The following is a 17,953-nucleotide window of genomic DNA, read 5'->3' as shown; positions in this document are numbered from 1 at the left end:
AATATTAGATTATGAGAAGAAACTTCCATCCATGTCATGTACAGTGACTTTTTATCAAATGTACCCAGAAAAAGAATCTACAGTACACAAAGTAAATTCTTTTGAAGCCTATACTGCTGACAGATCATTACCACTTACAGGGAAATATATAATCTGCAAATATAGTGTACACCGTACAAATATAAATGTTTTCCAAAAGACACTTGACAATAGAAATGGTCATACCTGCAACTAATGACAAGAGCTTTTGTTTAGTCGTGCACAAAGCTTTCTCTCACTTCTATGGTTGCTATAGGAAACCAAATGTCCAGACACTAAACTATCGATTTTTTTTTACCTCTTACTTCTTCTTCTTTTCTCGAGTATATAAGTGTAGCTGCAGACATGTAAGCAAAAGCACAGTAGCCTGAGTGTAACACTGGTTCTAGATTGTAATTGCAGTGTAGCGGCATAAAACTTTACAAAACCGGCTCAGGGGAAAAGGGATCTCTTCTCAAACCAGTCTCCCTTGCTACCTTATGCGGGACATAGTTTGTTTGAAAACAGCCTGTATGTGTGCTTTGATCTGCTATATTCAGACATTGGACTCTATAAATGAGCGTTTGGGTTTGATGGGAGCCATATGAAGGGCCGGGTTGTCTCTGGTCAGGCTCGTCTGCCGGTGTCTCCCGTCTGGGAAGCGGTGTTGGGAGGAGGTGCTGGCTCTGGTCTCTCGCTGGAGGAGACGCTCTCCAAACTGCTGGCTGTTGGCCTGACCTCCAGTGTGCTGATCCTGGAACGAGGCACGTTTGAACTCATTGTTTAACACTTGAAATTCCATGGCCGACATATTAAAACTTTCCTGTCCTTGGCCCTGCCGCCCAGAGGTCTGCTGGCCCTGGACTCTCACCGATTTGTCCATTACCCCCATGAAGGGCCGCGGTTTCAGCTCCGGTTTTGCCTTGAAGCTGCCGGCGCTCTTGATGGCACACGAGGCGTCTGGAACTTGTTGCCTGCCGTTGTCTGACAGGTTCCCGCTGGAGGCCTGACTGGAGCTAGAGCCCCTGGACCCTGCTGTGCCTCCACCGCCCTCCCTCTTTACATCCATACCAGAGCCCAGAGCGAGAGCCAGGCCATCCAGAGCTACAGAGTGGGTGGACAGTCCCTCAAAACCCCTGGAGAAGCTGGAGGAGCGTGGCTGGTAAACTGGGATAGGGCCCGGAGGGGAAGAGCTGCTGGGGGACATCGGGTGATAGTGGTCGGTGAGGTTGTGTCCAGGGTGCTCATTGGCTGGCACGGGGCCAATGTCGATCCCCAGAGCTTGGGTCGGCCTCAGGGAAGTGGAGATGTGTCTGCCTGGCAAAGGGCTGGAGGGGCCACACAGAGACAGAGGCCTGCCTCCTACTCTGCCACCTGGCTGCAGGGAGTGACAGTTGTGTTGAGTTCTACTGCCCTGTCTGCTGATCGGATGAACAGAATCAGGGACGTCTGCGGTCTGGTCGTTTCGGTTCTGTGTGTACTCCTCTTGAGGGAAGCCAGGTTCTGCTAAACCAAATGCTACGCTTCCAGGGAGGGTCCTGTTTGGAGCGTATGGATTAAGAGGCCAAAATTCAGGGCTTTTCCCAGATTGTGGGGTCATCTCGTCTTCCTCATCCCTCTCTTCCTCCCTCTCTGTATCTGTCTGCTCAGCGGGGTTTTGTCTCTCCAGACTCCCTTGTGAATAGACGTCTGTTTCCTCCTCTGCGGTTTGGTGGTGGTGGGCGTGAGGGTCCCTGCTGTAACCCTGCGGCGTGCTGCTGCTGCCCAGTGTCTTTTGATGATGTTTACATTCTTCTTCTACCCGTGAAAGCAGGCGGCGGATCTCTCGGTTAGAGGGGCAGAGTCTTGCTGCTTCGTGGAGATCTGCCAGTGCTGAAGCAAACTGCCTGAGGAGGACACAGACACACAAACAAGGGAACTTTAACACTGCTTAATTCAGAATCACCTTGACGTCCCCCCCCCCCTCATGCTTCCATTGACTTTCTAATGAGCAAAATACGACTGTGTTTGGTTCACACGCTCATACCTGCTACTCCTCTTGGCCCGCGCTCTGGCATAATATGCTTCGTAAGATCTGGGTTTGAGGTCCAGGGCTTTTGTTGCAAAGTCCTCAGCTAAGCCAAAGTCCTGTGTTTAGAAACAGGAAAGGAGAAGAGTGCAACATGAGAACGATCCTGGAGGATGATGTCGTGTCTAGATGAGTGAACGGATCGGAAAATATTTGTTTTGCAGAAAAGCATCTGAGGCTCCGGCAGAATATAGTAATGGTGTTTTTGTTTGTATGGATTTGAAGATCGAATCCTATTTTGTGAAATGGAACTCGTGCTCAAATCATTTTCATTGCAGCTCGCCCAGCAACAAAGAGAGGGAGAGGGAGAGAGACGCAGACATGGCGCTGCTTGTGTGCTTGTGTGTGTGTGTGTTTGTGTGTGTGTGTGTGTGTGTGTGTGTGTGTGTGTGTGTGTGTCTTGGGGTGTTTTCACTGCTCTCATCATAACTATCAGGTGAATATTTAATGCGGCGTACGCGTGGCGATGCCGTCCGTGAGCGTCGAGGCGCGACGGCAGCCTTGAATGTGAGATTGTGAACATTGCTGCTGAATGTTTAATGACGGTATCATGTAGTCGCTCTCCTGCTTGCATTCTGCTATAATATGTGGACTTAGTCAGCCCAGTCGCACATCCACAGTAAATAACCCCCGCAGAGACGTGGGGGAAAGAGACTGGCTCGGCCTGAGAGAGAGAGAGAGAGAGAGTGACCTTATCAAAACACATTATCTGCTCCATTATTCATCGGCCACAGTGACCCTAAGGATGACATTTTTACACAGCCTGCTTGTGCGTCTGTCATCACCAGGGTGGGTTCCGAAAGCTGGCTCCAGGCCACACACACACACACACACACATCTATCGCTACAGTAACGGCACACAGCACTTCATTATGTCCCAGACTGCCTTCAAGCTCTTACACACACCTTCTGTTCACCGGTAAAAACATGAAATTCCATCCTGAAGAGAGCGATACCGCCGCTGACTCCCCTCTTTTTTTTCTCTCTCTCTGTTGATGAATTATATATCTTAAAGAATCAAACACCTTCCCTTGCCGTTGCTCCTGTTTCAGATGAAGGCGATGCTGTTAAATAGTGCAGCAGCAGTTTGATACAGCTGTGAGCCTTACATTGGTTTTCCTACGGCAGCGTGAGAGATTGAGATAGAGGGAGACCCGCAGCTCTTTCAGTCCTTTCAACTCTTCTCCAAGCCCCTCCCGAGGTAGCTTCCTCAGGGCGTACTGGTATCTCTGGCCGGCCTCCTTCATCCGTCCTTTCTGAGGGAACACACAGGGAGAGAAGGAGAGAAGGTAGCCACTAACCCGTGACAACAACAGGACTTGAGGTTGTCGCTTCTTCACTAGAAGCCAGTGCACCATGACAACCGACTCTTGAACAAGCCTTTTCTTCCCTGCTGTGGTAACCAACCTTGTACAGAATGTTGCCTTCCTCCATCAGCTTCTGCAGCAGGATGAGGAGAATGTCTGGTTTGGAGGAAGCCATCGCCCATGTGGCATGACCTGTAGGAGGCAAACAAACATCTATTCTCTTTTCTCTCCGTCTCCCGGAGTTTGGTTCGGCTCAGTCTGCGGCGTGAATCTCTTACCTGATCGATCATGCGGAGCTGTTCTGTAGCCTTCCAGTTCGATCAATGAGCAGACGGATGTGAAAAACAAAAGAGCAACAAAAAAGCGAGTTAAAGAAGTGGCTGCATGTGGACTTTCAGCATCGACAGAAGAATATTTCTGTACTCGGAGCGTTTACTAACTCACACACAAACCGTTACAAAGACAATCCCAGCTCTCATCAGACCAGATGCACACCGTTTGGTATCTTATTCTACTTTTTATGGTACAATTTTAAAGCGTGTGCTGAAATAGCTTTACCATAAAAGGCAGAATTGCTCTCTTTCCTTGATAGTGTGTGTGTGTGTGTGTGTGTGTGTGTGTGTGTGTGTGTGTGTGTGTGTGTGTGCTGCAGAATCAATACTAACACCATGTGGAGGCAAACAGGCAAATATTCCCCTGAGTACAACAGGTGCAGATGAATTTAAGAAGCATATGGGGATTTGAAAGTTTTGCAAAGCCTTCAATCAAAACCGTTTCCTCGTCTGTTACTTTAAATCCGACCCTGGATACAGACACACTGTGCTCGGCGTGGGGTACGTACCCATCTTGGATCCTTTCTTGAGCAGCGAGGCGACCAGGGCCGGGTTCTGGCAGCCGGTGATCCGCTCCGCACCTCTGGAGTCACTGTTGTCAGGCCGGTCCAGCACTGCTCCATGATCAACCAGGCAGTGCACCTGGAAGGAGATAGAAGCAACGGGAGGACGGATTTAATATGCTTGCTAATTTACTGGGTCATCTTTTAAAAATAGAAAGTTCTTGGCATTGGGATTAAACGGTGGAAACGTTAGGGAACATTTGGCTAAACTTAAACGCATCGCTTCTTATTTCTAATGAGATATTTTTCACTGTGGTATTGATACTTGTATGTAAGTAAAGATGCAGCAGCGCATCAAAGCCCCACTGAGACAAAACAAGGATTCCCACAGGGGAGGAATGAAGTTTATCTAAGGGAAGGAACAAAAAAAAGATCTATTTGCAAAATGTTAGCATGATGTGATTCAAACACAGCATGAAACTCACGATATCTGCATCCCCGTTGAGAGCAGCCAGGTCCAGCGGCGTCCGTCCTTGTCTGTCTGCTTGGTTCAGGTCTGCGCCTCCTTCAACAAGGAGCTGCACAGAACCTTTCTGGCCCCTCAGACAGGCCCAGCTGAGGGCGGTCAGGCCCTCCAGGTCAGCAGAGGACAGAGAGGCACCTGGGAGCACAGACAAAAACAAAACATCGCTACAGCTCATGTTGATCCGTCCGACCTGTTTGGATGTCAGCGGGGATTGTCGGTGACCTCTTGATGACCTCTCACCCTTTGACACCAGGAGTTCCACGGTGCTCAGATGGCCCTCGGAGGCAGCCAGCATGAGTGCGTTGCGGCCCTGCTTGTCGCTGATGTTAATGTCTGCCCCTTTCTTCAGCAACAACTCTAGAATCTAGGGAAAAGGAAAAAAAGAACCAAAAAAAGAAAATGTCTCAAGTTACAGCTACAGCATATAACTTTAAAAAAGGAGGAGGAGGAGGAAGTGGGTCGAATATCAGACCCACTCCCTCCTCCTGCCTGTATCATATCAGTGCTCTCGTTATTGGATTCTCTTTTGTCTTCTTTTTGCCCCTTTCTTTATAAAACAATCTACAAAATGTCTCCTAACCCAATGCTCATTGTTACGTCAGATGCTTTCCTCAATAACAATATTCAGCAAAAATAATCTTCTCTGTGATTCCACCCACCCAATGCGGAGGAACATGAAAACGAGGATTTGAAGGCAAGAGACAATTGATTGGACGTCCACCTCCAACAAAGCTCCCAATGGTGAGGTGGGAGATGATCAGCAGTCTCACCTCCACAAACTAGGGACGTTTCATTTCACCAAACTTAAAGAAATAGGATTTGAATCTCAATTGGACAAGGGACAGATTTCAACATGACCACTAAGGTGTGTCCGGTACATTGTGACATCATCAGCAGCCATTGTCCCCACCTGCGTGTGTCCATGTTTGGTAGCGCAGATCAGCGGGACCATTCCTCTGCGGTTGGGGGGTTCCATGCTCACCCCCCTCTCCAGGAGGAGCGCACACATCTCCATCCTCCCTCTCCCTGCTGCCGCGCTCAGCACTGACAGAGGGTCGGCGTAGAGATGAGGCGGCGAGGGATACATCATTGACACATTTAGGAGAGAAGTAGAAGCAGGGAGTGAGAAAGCAGGGCTGGTGTGACTTCCATCATCTATTGATTGCATCACTGGTGCTGCATCATCGAGTGAGATACTGTCCACAAATACAAACTTTGTGTACGTTTACTTTTAACTTTTAAGTGTTAACTTTCTCTACAAACTACTCTGTGTATCTGACAAGCCCCTGCAGATAAAACCAGATACCAAACCCCCTCAGCCTGCTGTATCCCTTACTTACTGCTGCTCTTCAACACTAAAATCAATAAAAGGAAACAAAACCATAAATCTGTGCACTAGATAATTTGCGCTCCCCTTAGCCAGGCAATGTTATTCTGACAAACGACGGACTTTGTTCCTTTTTTTAGCTTGTGGGTCTTTTGGCTCATTTGGGGATGGAGATAAGGCATTGATGCCACTCTCTAACCTCCAAGTACCCTTGATAAATGATGTCATGTTTCATGTTCCTGCACGCCTCAGTGCACAAATCAATGACGCTGGTCTGCTTTTAAAGAGGACTTCAACTGCGTGTACGACATACAGCCAAAGTGACACAATTCTGCCTATCTGTGGTGACTTTGTGCCGCTAAATAGTCACAGTGAGGTTGCTGTTCTATAATAGCAGAGGTGGTTACATGAATTTCCAGTTGTTCTCTCCTCTAAAAGTCTCAGCTTTAACGTGGCGTTGTTAGTATTCATAATTCCACCTAAAATATTGCATTAAAGTAGAAATAATGCAATATTAACCTTTATGTGTTTATCCCTGAGCAATAATTAGACTTTAAATATATTCTTGGATTATTAATGTCATCCTATTTGTATGAGTGGACTGTAATCTCTTGATAATTTGAGAAACAGCACTCCTAACTTTTAAAAGAAATATGTATATTTCAGGTTATTTCTTGCTCTCAATTCTTTCTATCTTGGCTCTGGCTGTAATAGAGTAATAGAATTAGACTCTAATGGCACTGGAGGGCGATATGCTTCTTCCAACATGCTTTCAGGAAATGGACCTAACTATATTCAGCAGGCTGCACATGGATCTGTGATGGAGGTAAAAGTACGACAATCCAATCACGGCAGCTTTTTAGATGCTGTGAATATGGCTGCTGCACACAATATCCTCAGTGCTAAATGAATTTCCCTTTTCTGCCAAGAACAATAAACAATTTAATCAACTATTTGATTACAACCAGAGCATCCTCAAAGCACAACACTGAGACCCGTAAGTGACTACATTTTAAGCCTGCAGCTGTAATTAGAGAGCTCATTGTGCACCTATAAACATTGTTAGCTGTGGTTAACACTTATTCATTCCACAGAACTACCTTGGTCTGTAATATGGCTGGAAGACAAAGCCAAATGCCCTTGAGCACGAGACTACAGCCAAATTCACACAGAGAAATAGGTGAGAAAGCTAAATTTATCTGACTGATGGAGAAACGCACCCGTTTCTCCCCAGAGAGAGTCGTGAGCGTCCATCTGCACTGCCAGCTGTTCGTCTTTCAAGTCCAGCAAGCTCTTCACCACCTGCAGGAAAACACAATTTAACAGTCCTCTGTAACGCTGGATGTGTGTGCGCGCTGTGCAGGAGGAAAATACACTCACTGACCTTGGCCATAGCAAATAGAAAACAGCATCTAATTATACCTCTGTGTCAAGGAAGGACAGACGCCATGCTCTCCATAAAAACTAATTTCAGCAAAGTGTTTAACATGTTTTTGTCATCAAGACCTTCATCTGACACCGTACCTGTGTGTGTCCCACGCTCGCAGCAGCTGTGACGGCCTGCTGTACTGCTTGTTTCTTTCCAGTCACATTCTCGCTGCTCTGATGCTGCTGTGGCTCCGTGGGGACTTCTGGCCCCCATTCCTGGCCCAGCAAGGTGTGGATGATCTCGGTGTGGCCTTTCAACCCTGCATGGACCAGCGCACACTGGCCGTTCTTATCAGCATGGCCCACCTGGCACAGAGGGGCACACAAAAGCACTTACAACCCTCATGCTGGTTAGTAGCTTTCATATGGGGGCTTTAGATCAGAAAGGTTGGTGACAAATGGCACCAAGAATAGAGGATCGGAATCAGGCTCAAACCAGAGTGGATCACTTCAAGTTGAAAAATGAGTACAGCCTGATAAATACTGGAGGCTAATATTATAGTCTGTATATTGATACCAACATATATGGTGATATTTATACTGTATATGATTCATTTTAATACTTATTTATTTTTATCTAATTTTAATTCTTGCCATCTGATTTTTATTTTTGGCTTTAATATATGAAAATTACAAACGAGATGAATAATTTAAATAAGATAAAACATTTATCAAAGGATCAACTATTGATCAATATCTCCAGATGTGGCCACTGTTCCAATAAAAAAACAAAAAACAAACCTTTCTTTGAAAAATGTTCAAACTGACCAAAGTAATGAATTCTTTATAGAACTGACACTTTGCTTTTATAAAAGAAATGTAAAATGGGCCGGAAACAACATGATTGATAGCCCTTAGAAGTGATGATACATAATTGGATCGTGATGATATTTCAAGCAGACCGTTATCTTGAATTAGTATCACAGCTGTCTTCAATCTTACAATCAGTCATTCAGCCTGTTTAAATGGAGAAAAGTTCTCTTCTTGCGCTTTTAGTTTCATTGTGCGCAACACACAATAGAAAGAAAAGGAGCGATTTGTCTGAGAAGAAGATAAGGAAAAAGGTGATTGCCAAGCATAGTGAAGAACTTCAAGAACATCTCCAAGCAGATTGATGTTCCTGTGACCATGGTTGCTCATATTATCAGGATGGAAGTTTCAGGCAATGACAAAGGGAACAAACCTCCCTAGACGTGGCAGCAAGAGAGAAATTGACCCCAGCAACAGATCGAGCTCACAGTGTCACTTTCTGAGTGAAAGTGGGCTCCATGCAGGAAGACCCAACATAGGAGCCCAACTGGAGTTTGCTCAAATACTTGTTGATAAACCACAACGCTTGTGAGAGAATGAAACATGAGAGCTTTTTGTCGAGTCACATCAGCTTTATGTTCACAGAAGAAAAAAAATGAAACTTTCAAAGAGAAGAGCACCGTCCCTACTGTGAAACATGGAGGAGGCTCCGCTATGTTATGGGGTTGCTTTGCTGCGTCTGACACAGGGAGTCTTGAACCTGTGTGGGGCACAAAGGAATCGGGAAAGATTATCATAGGCATTGTGGGGGTGAAACATGCTGCCCAGTGTCAGAAAGTCACAGGTCAGGGCTCCTCCAACAGGATGGAGAGCCTGAGAGTGGAACAAACGACCAGCTGAGAAGTGTAGACGTCTCACTCAGAGCAACAGAAAGAGCTTGATTACAATGATTGCCTCAGAATTGGCGTCCAATTATCAGGTCAAGTGTCCCAACAAATTTGTCCAGGTCATTAGTTTCATTATTCAAAAAAAAATATGTTCAAGAGTCAGCTCTATTAAATATGAAATAAATAAATAACAGTGGATGCAGACTACATTTGCCAATTCCAAATTATTTCAGAAAAAAACTCTTTCATTTATTGGAACAGTACCAGATCTTGTGCATATTTTTTTGTTACCTGATCTATCTTACTTTTGTATTATTATTATCATCATTATTTAAAATATTAAATTTTCAAATCTACTTCAGCTGTGTACAGATGCATCGTGATACATCGATTTTAAGGCGGCAATTTAACTGCATCGATCTGAAATACTAAAATAGATTTTGGGGCAAAATTGTACAAATAAATAATAATCCTCCCTGAAGTATCGTCCTCCTAACATACTCCTAGATTGAGATCCTAGTTTGGAATACTTAATTAATTAAAATATTGATCTTTGTATTTCACTAACAGTGTGTCCCCACAAGTTCCCAGATTTCTCAATTCAGTGATGTTTAAATGTCTTTATTGAATTAAGTGCATCAAAATAATCAAATAAAACTGAATCCTGGTGGAAGTTAAAGGTTTCCTTTGCTTCAAATCACAACTGAATTAGCCAAAGCTGTACACGTCTAGGTGCTATACATTGATTTGACTGTATCTTAAAGTCTATTGTTGGATAATATCCTATTGGACAGTATCAGGTTCTAGTAATTGTGCTGTTCAGACCATCACAGCCCAGGTTAATGTCCATCTGCACAGAAACAAACTGACCTTGGCTCCTTTCTTGCACAGCAGACTCACTAAGTCTGTTTGTCCTGCAGCGGCAGCCAGACAGAGGGGCGTCATGCCGCTGTCAGTGGTTCCATCCACAGGCGCCCCCATCTCCAGGAGCAGACCCACCATCTCCAGGTGCCCCAGGTGGGCATGGACACCCAGTATGGGGGCGTGGCCTAACACCTCTGTAACCCAGCTCGCAGTAGCACCACCTAGCATCAACAGACGACTTACCTGCAAGAATGAAAAGAGTGAGTGGCATGATACCTGTGTGTTTATATCTATAGAACATATTGGTGTGTGCCGGTGTGTTAACTACATTTGTGATGGAATTTAGGTTTTAATGCCTGTTTAGGAAAAAAAGCTCCACCGATTTCATTGCTATTAATTAGAATGTTAGAACGTTTTGTTCTGTGATTTTCCCCTTGTTCCTTTACATTTTGAGTATTTTCTAGCTTTCAATGTAGATACAGTATCTGTAACCTTGATGTTAGGGGTGTAGAGGTTCCTCAGAGAGGCCAGTGCAGCAGACAGGCTGTCTGTGCTGCAGTTCACCCACATGGCCTGAAGAACACTGGAGGACACACCTGTCCTCTTACTTAGACCCTGAGAGTGAGCGTAAGAGAGAGAGAGAGAGAGGAAAGAGGTTAAAGCTTCCTCAGAAGAGATCTGTGGTGTGGAATTTGAATTGCGTCCCATGAGTACAGCAGTATGTTCAGAGTGTGAGCTATGCATACACACAGCACATTATTCACTGTTCCGTGGGTGTATGCATATCAGTGCTTTGTTCATGATGGTAGTGATACAGGGTGTTGCTTTGCCAATGCTTTAATATTGAGAGCTCCTAGGATATAGCTTTTTCTGATACATTTGTGCATGAAGGAGTTTCAGCAAAAATGTACAGGAAAAGGTTTATGGCGGAAGCACAATGAGTTCTTACATAACTAAAATTAACGGTATCATAGTTGCAGTAACCTTGAATATGTGAGCCTTGAGGATGTGATGTCCCAGTTCCATGGTCTGCTGCCGATTCAACTTTCCCTCCTGTCTGGAGAACATGAATGCCAAGAGAGCATGGCCGCTCCTGTAGACACACAGACAGGCACATTTTTCCCTGACAAGAACTTACACGCTTTTCTTGGTGTATTCACAACTGACACAAGTTGACATTTGGCCTCACCTAGGATCACAGAGGAAGTCATTGCTCTCTCCATCTGCCCTCCAAACCAGCCACTCTCTGAAGGAGGGATGACACAGCATGCGTGTGCCATCCCTGCGTCTCACCTACGACAACGCAGGAGAAAGAAAGTTTGGATTTCTAAATGTAAATGTCAATGACGTCGTTCACAGCCAGTAACCTTTTTTTTGAAAAACACACCATTCAAACCACTCACTTTCAAAACAAAAGCTCATTGTGTTTCATTGCATGCAGTAATACCAAGTCTTACCATGAATCCAGCCAGGCTGTCTAATCTCTGCAGGAAGTCCTTCCACTCCATCTCCCCCCTCACGCTGCCTGCATTCAGCGCCCTGAACATTTGCTCATCAGTCAGTGGGTGCAGAGATGCCAGCGCCACATTTAGCACCGGCAGCACTCGTTCAAAGGCTTCTCGGTCCGGGAAGCTCATGCGACACATCAGCAGATACGCCTAACAGATATCAGACACACACCGAGTACGGTTCAGATATCAGACTGGACTTGTTTTGCATGTTGTCGTCTGATGGAAGGACAGAGCAACGTCTCAAAGCAGCCATGTTACACAATAACACCCTTCTGCACATACTTTTGTCATCCTTGCTGGATACTGCAGCACCCTCAACTTTTTGCAAACGTTGGTTGCTGGAGCATAATATTGTGTCACAATTACACACTTAACATAAACGCACCTCTACAAGCTAAACCCTACCTTCATTCAGTTCTGTTCACAAGGGACCGCTTGAAAATTACAGTGCTCAAGCAGCCATTAAATAGCTACTCCACAACCATTAAAATTTTTCAAAGGTCTTCCAATCTTGAAAAAGTCGAACCAACAGCAGTGAAGCCTAATGCTCACCTAATGGGTGCTTGGACTCCACGTTATTGTGAGGATAATTGTGAAAAGCACCACTTCTGGTAGGTTTTCAGACTAAACTCTGTAGCGACCACATATGCTTTTGTTTTGTTCGTCTACGGACGTCCCTACAGCTGGATCCACTATAAGGCTGCTTACAAATCTCTACCCACTGTATGAGATTTTACAGACTGCGTATGGTGGCATAAATGCTAATATTAACTTGTGATACATAACATTTGTTTGTGTTTTTACTGTTAGCTAGCTAGATAGCAAAATGTAAGCTTTGGTGTGCTAGCTACACCTACATTACGTGTGCTTAGTATGTGGCAACCGGCTAAGGATGGTCAGTCAGATGGTAGTTTGCTAACATATCTGTGATGGATGGGGATTCCCAGGATTTAACCTCTGTGGAGTCGTTGTCAGGGTCGTTGATACTCCTGATTGATCCTAATCAGGGTTGTTGATACTGGTAGTTGCCTTAGATAAACTTTGCTTGGATAATTTGCGAACAGCATCAGAGTTACTAAGAATACTAGCAAACCATAACGCCTCCAGTGAGCTCCCTCCTCCGAGTACTCCCACAACGAGACAACCAGAGCTTTGGATCCAGGCAATGCCCACCCAAAACAGCTTGTTCTCTAAAATGACAGACTGAGGATCTGGAAACGTGCTGGAAAAGGTTGTTATTTTTTTTGTCAACAAACTTCACAAACTCTATTTGCAGACCAAAGGGAGCTACGCTATTTTGCTCATATAAACACAATATGCCTTCTTTAATAAAGGCATTATATTTCAGATTTTTCCTTTCTATTGCGTTTTAAAACTGAAGCTCTTATATTTCATCATTCTTAATACTAGTAATAGTATATACTCAGAGAGAAAGTTGGACAATAATTGTTTGAAACCCCTGACATTAGCTGGACCCAATTAAAATGTGCACTACAAGACGTAAAACAATGGAAGCCATGTACAGTATATTGGCTTCCAATAGTCCATCGTGTCTTGAAGTAATGAATGTCACAGCTTTCAGACTTGGGTGTCATCAACCATGCCTGAGTTTATCATTAAGATTAGCAGCTTTTCCACATTCCTGTGCAGCTTCCTGAATCTTGAAATGGATTTGACAGGGAGATGCATGAACACACCACAAACCCTCTCTATAATAAGTAAACAACACACCTTGGTGTCAATCTATTCTCTAAGTGAACTGGGATCATCTCGACTCTGACCACTGCATCTTTAATAGCTCACTATACTCAATGATCCATACTGTTTCCTCAGGCTCTGACAGTGAATCATTGCTGTTCTCTACCTAGTCTAAACCCGAGACTGGGCTTGTTTTGCATAACCATAAATCATTAAATTACCATATTTCTGTGCCTTTGTGAATCTGATACTTGCTCATCTGTTGTCCTCTTTTATACTGACAATGATGTAACTCTGAATAGCATCTGTAATTTCCTGCCACAGTGCATTATTGTTGGCACTGTGTAAAGTCTGTGTTTTCTTTGGCATTTTTAAGCTTTTAATCAGAGTACTTCCTCTTTTTTGGACATAAAACACGTTAGAGCAATGACTGGCTTTGCAGTCTGCGGTGACTTTATGGATGACCAATGCTTCCGCCTCAAGGAAGACGCCATTTCATGATGGACAGCTCACCGGGATGAGTGACAAGTGTTAGATGGTGACTTTTACCAGCTGAGGTGGGTGAGGGCCAGTTTGGCTGCCTCAAGGTGAAATGATTATCTTTACAATGACTAAATGTTAAGGCTTAAACGTTGCATTTACTCAAACACATTCCACTCTACATGACTGACCTCTGACAGAGACACGGGCACCACTAGGTAGTTTCCTCCTTTCAGGGCAAGGTGTCCCTTGTGGAACAGATCCAGGGTCAGCTGAAGGTAGAGGATGGAGCCGTGACTCCGTGTGGACAGGTGGCTGCAGAACTTGCTGAGGAGCAGTGGATCAGGGGCGGAGCCTGTTGGTGTGGTGACATTGGCTGCGACCTTTGTGCTGCCGCTCACCCGGTGATGGATGTAATCACTGAGGTCAGCACCCAGATCACTGCTGTCTGGTAGTATGTCCAAAGAGATGCCAGAAAAGGGAAGCAGGGTGGTGATTTCCTGGAAGGGAAGATGATTGATAGATTACTAGTGGTCATTGTTAAAACTGACAAGAGTACATTTTGGTGTACTGGCTGAGGAGAAACTAAAAACACCAAACTTTGGACCCATGTCTCAGGGGCTGTTCTCTCTGAGTCACTCGGAGCCCTGGGATGCAGTTCAGTACAGTAAATAGTGTGAAAATGACTCAAGCTCATTGCTCACTGGTATTTTACTGGTAAATGTGCGTTGCAATTTCTCTAGTGAAATATAAATGTTACATAAAACATAGCAGTTCCTATGAAGTGGCCAGTAAAAAAGATAAAAATAGAAAATGTTCCAATCAGGCGCCAGAGATCCGGGGGAAGTGGTATGTGGCCAGTCTCTTCATCCTCAGACTTACTAAATGTGCACTAACTTCAGCCGTATCAAAAAAGTTAATTACCCCAAATGCACATTGTGTATTCCCTGTTATGTAACCAGCTGGCTGTCTTGTCGTGACTCCAGCTAGGCCCAAGGTACAATAATGGTGTTTGTGTGCCCAAGGTAGTTCAAACATCCTCTCAGGGTTCAATCCATGCAGCATTTGGAATTTTAGCTTCGCCCTATTGGCAGATGTGTCGGTGGGATTACCAAGCAGATTGAGGAAACACATCAGACTAGACAGAGCCATAGTGTCAAAAGCCACAACAGCTGTGTAAAGCACAACATCGAACAGTGACGAGGCTTATGGGAGGAATTTCAAAGGTGAATGAGTTTACAGCCGTACAGACTTCAATAGTCAGACAGAGCAGCTTGTAAACTGGCATACAGTCGGCTCAGTGGTTCGGGTACTTTGGGATTTGAAGTCGTGTTGTCTGAGCCTGGTGTGAGAGATCATTTTCACACCAGCGTGAGTCGAGTGTCACTCACCACCAGGCCTGTCCTCACTGTCACCACCAGCTTGAGCCAGTGAGGGAATTTGGAGATGATCTTGGTGATGAAGGTTGCAATGGTGTCCCCATAGTCTGGCTTGTGGAACTCTGCCTCATTTAGACTGTCGACCAATATGAAGTAGTCATCTTCAGGTAGCCTCCTGTCTGCAGGCACACAGCAACCATTAAAGGATAAAATATGTGACGTTAACCCCCCAGCAAAAGCAGCAAATGATGACACAAAGTAGTTTTGTGCTCAGCTCGTGTGCATCTCTCTTGCAGGTTGATGATATGCTGAGAAAAGCACTAACCACTTATATTGATTAGACTCTGCCAAAGGGGACCACAGTCCATTGCTGTTTATTAGCTAGCAACAGGACCAAACGGGGACATATCATTCACGTCTGGTATCATCTCAGCTGTCGATGCGACCCCACAAACGTGTGAGGGTTCCTTCTCTCTGACACAAGGGCCCTCCGTATATTCTAACCTGCTTAATAGAGATGGAGTAGACAAACACTCCTCTGCTCAGACAGTGGAGGGCCGAGCCATAATAACACATCAATCTAGCTGACTGACTTCATGAGAAACTGAGCGGGCTAATATGCCTGCAATATGCACAGCCTCTCTAGAATATTTTGTGACCTTGAATTCCTGTGGGATGCTGATGATGATTCACCAGGGCAAAAATACCACTCATCATTTTCCTATGTAAATGACCTAACATCTGCTTCACACTCTAGTGTTTCCAATCATTGACCTTAACTGGGAAAAATTATCCATGGGCCCATCATGGAGCCATTAACGGGCTATTTCACACCGGAGATAGCAGCAGGCTCCCTAATTGCAGAATGAGGGAAACAGACAGTTTTTCATTGTAAAACTGGGGCTATTTTTAACTTTGGAAGGTCTTTAACACTGAAAATCACATTTGTCTTAAAGTGAGTTTGTATTGGAGTGAGAAAAATCTATTACCCTTGCGCAAGCTGGCTAAGGGCTCCAGGACACCCTTTCGGAAGGCAGCGATGGGGTCTTGGACGCAGGATCTCAGGCTGAGTGCGTTCTGAATTTGAGGCTCTTGCACCAGCAGCTCCCTGTAGGGGGCGAGCTGTGGTGCTCTGGCCAGCAGGGCAGCGACACTGTGAACAAACTCCGGTACCAGGCAGGTGTACGTGTTGTCTGCCTGACAGAAATGATAGGCTACTACCTAGAGAGAGAAAGGCAGAAACTGCAGATGGTGACAAGGGTAAAAGGAACAGGAAAACAAAGAAATCAAATCAAAAGAATAAAGCTGAAAAAATGAACAGCTAGCACAAAGGAGTCATAACCTAGTTTTCTCTCTTGAACCCTTGATTCAGGGACATATTACTGAAGAAAACAGATAATGAATTTGCAAATATTATTGCAACAGCACAGTATCTTCACTAACTGTATATGATTCAGTTGTCCACATGTAACGTTATCAATAATTTTACCGTTGCGCAAACAACCTCAATCACAAGTCGTCTGACCAGTTCCCATGGAAACTCTTATTGAGGCCAAGTTAGTAAATTTAGAATCTTCCATGTCATCTCTGTGATGCAATCAGCAGCATGTTCTACATGAGCCTGAAGGGAACATGATGATATTAAACCTTGAGAGAAATATGTGACCTATAAGCTCTTAAAAAAGAATACGTTTGTTTGTTATTCTTAACAGCTTTTTCCCATCTTGCTTCTATGAATGCTTGACTCACAACATTTTCGTTTATGATGCTGTGTTGTGTTATTTACTACTCTAGGGAGAGGAGTGCAATCACAAAAATCCAGTACTTTGGAAACAGCCATTACTGTAAATCTAGAGACATTTCCATAATGCAAATGTAATGTCTCCTCTTTCCCCCGTAACTACTGTAGATTAGCAAGCATCCGCCACAGGAGCAGGATAAATAAGTACTTTACAGGAGTGTATTGTTTGTGTGCCTCAGTGTGTGTGTGTGCATACGTATGTGTGTGTGAGTTGTACCTTGGCAGCCAGGCATTTGACAGCCTCCTTCCTGTGTGCTGTGGTATCGTCTGTCCCTGGAACAGCATTCTGGCTGGGTTGGGAGTCTGGTGGCAGTTTAGGGGCTGACTTTCCCTGCCTATCCCCAGCTGAAGGAAGCACAAAGCAACAACAATACACAACAACAACAAGCAAAAGCTGCTAATTACAATAGGTAGATGAAGTCTCTATGGGCACAACAATGTCAAGAGGGAAGTCAATGAGGAACCGAATTTAAATCATTGCAATTAATGACGGTTTTTTAGGCAAGACTGGGAAATATGAGAGTAAGCAACAACATATGAGATGATAGTGCCATTATTTTAAAGAGGATACGTTACGCAGATTCCTATGTTTTCTATTTTGTCTGTTTTGAAATGGTGTGATGCTGCATTGATCCGCCCCTACTCTCCTGTGTTGCAGCACACTGTTCACACCATTTGTGATTGGTCACGCTCACAGACACTCTATATCTTTTTTTTCCCCAATTGACTGCAATAGAACTGTCAGGAGGCGGCAATTCACAGGCTAGCAATTGCCAAGTGACATCACAGTAAGATGCACCCCATCAAAAGCTGGAGGCCCGAGGCTCAACTCAGATGTTACGTGTTGATTCCAACATGTTACACGGTTAAAGCACAGGTCAGGATTGATCGGTTTGTATTACTGCAGGTATTTATATTTCCTGCAGTAATTAGAGTAATACCTCCAAGTGTGCAACATTGACAATGTTGAAAACGCACTCCCTACTATGTTATACTATAGGATCAGGGAAAATAATACAGAGCACAAGATCCCCTTTAAAGAGAAACATTAGGGTGACAGGCAATTTGTCCTAA

At 44.6% G+C, this 17,953-nt stretch overlaps 1 protein-coding gene across 1 annotated transcript in view; it reads right to left on the bottom strand.

The window, feature by feature from the left end:
• Positions 1 to 72: 72 nt before the first annotated feature.
• Positions 73 to 17,953, bottom strand: part of LOC143004451 (protein TANC1-like) — a 32,227-nt gene continuing 14,346 nt past the window's right edge. The window contains exons 9-28 of the mRNA XM_076155316.1: positions 17,097 to 17,224; positions 16,068 to 16,299; positions 15,091 to 15,257; positions 13,891 to 14,199; positions 11,468 to 11,668; positions 11,200 to 11,303; positions 10,995 to 11,103; positions 10,503 to 10,625; positions 10,017 to 10,253; positions 7,606 to 7,815; positions 7,302 to 7,383; positions 5,665 to 5,798; positions 4,995 to 5,118; positions 4,714 to 4,889; positions 4,235 to 4,367; positions 3,672 to 3,701; positions 3,494 to 3,585; positions 3,196 to 3,342; positions 2,045 to 2,145; positions 73 to 1,904 (exon numbers count right to left, since the gene is read on the bottom strand). Of these exons, the coding sequence (XP_076011431.1) occupies positions 575 to 1,904; positions 2,045 to 2,145; positions 3,196 to 3,342; positions 3,494 to 3,585; positions 3,672 to 3,701; positions 4,235 to 4,367; positions 4,714 to 4,889; positions 4,995 to 5,118; positions 5,665 to 5,798; positions 7,302 to 7,383; positions 7,606 to 7,815; positions 10,017 to 10,253; positions 10,503 to 10,625; positions 10,995 to 11,103; positions 11,200 to 11,303; positions 11,468 to 11,668; positions 13,891 to 14,199; positions 15,091 to 15,257; positions 16,068 to 16,299; positions 17,097 to 17,224 (4,169 nt within the window). The 3' untranslated portion in view covers positions 73 to 574. The remainder of the gene's footprint in view (positions 1,905 to 2,044; positions 2,146 to 3,195; positions 3,343 to 3,493; positions 3,586 to 3,671; positions 3,702 to 4,234; positions 4,368 to 4,713; positions 4,890 to 4,994; positions 5,119 to 5,664; positions 5,799 to 7,301; positions 7,384 to 7,605; positions 7,816 to 10,016; positions 10,254 to 10,502; positions 10,626 to 10,994; positions 11,104 to 11,199; positions 11,304 to 11,467; positions 11,669 to 13,890; positions 14,200 to 15,090; positions 15,258 to 16,067; positions 16,300 to 17,096; positions 17,225 to 17,953) is intronic.

Source organism: Genypterus blacodes, unplaced genomic scaffold, assembly GCF_046128005.1.
Source record: "Genypterus blacodes isolate CSIRO-AG114 ecotype Tasmania unplaced genomic scaffold, CSIRO-AGI_Gbla_v1 ptg000067l_1, whole genome shotgun sequence".
In the NCBI taxonomy this organism is placed as follows: domain Eukaryota; kingdom Metazoa; phylum Chordata; class Actinopteri; order Ophidiiformes; family Ophidiidae; genus Genypterus; species Genypterus blacodes.
Note: the sequence above shows the minus strand (reverse complement) of the source record. Positions and strands in the feature narration are given on the sequence as shown.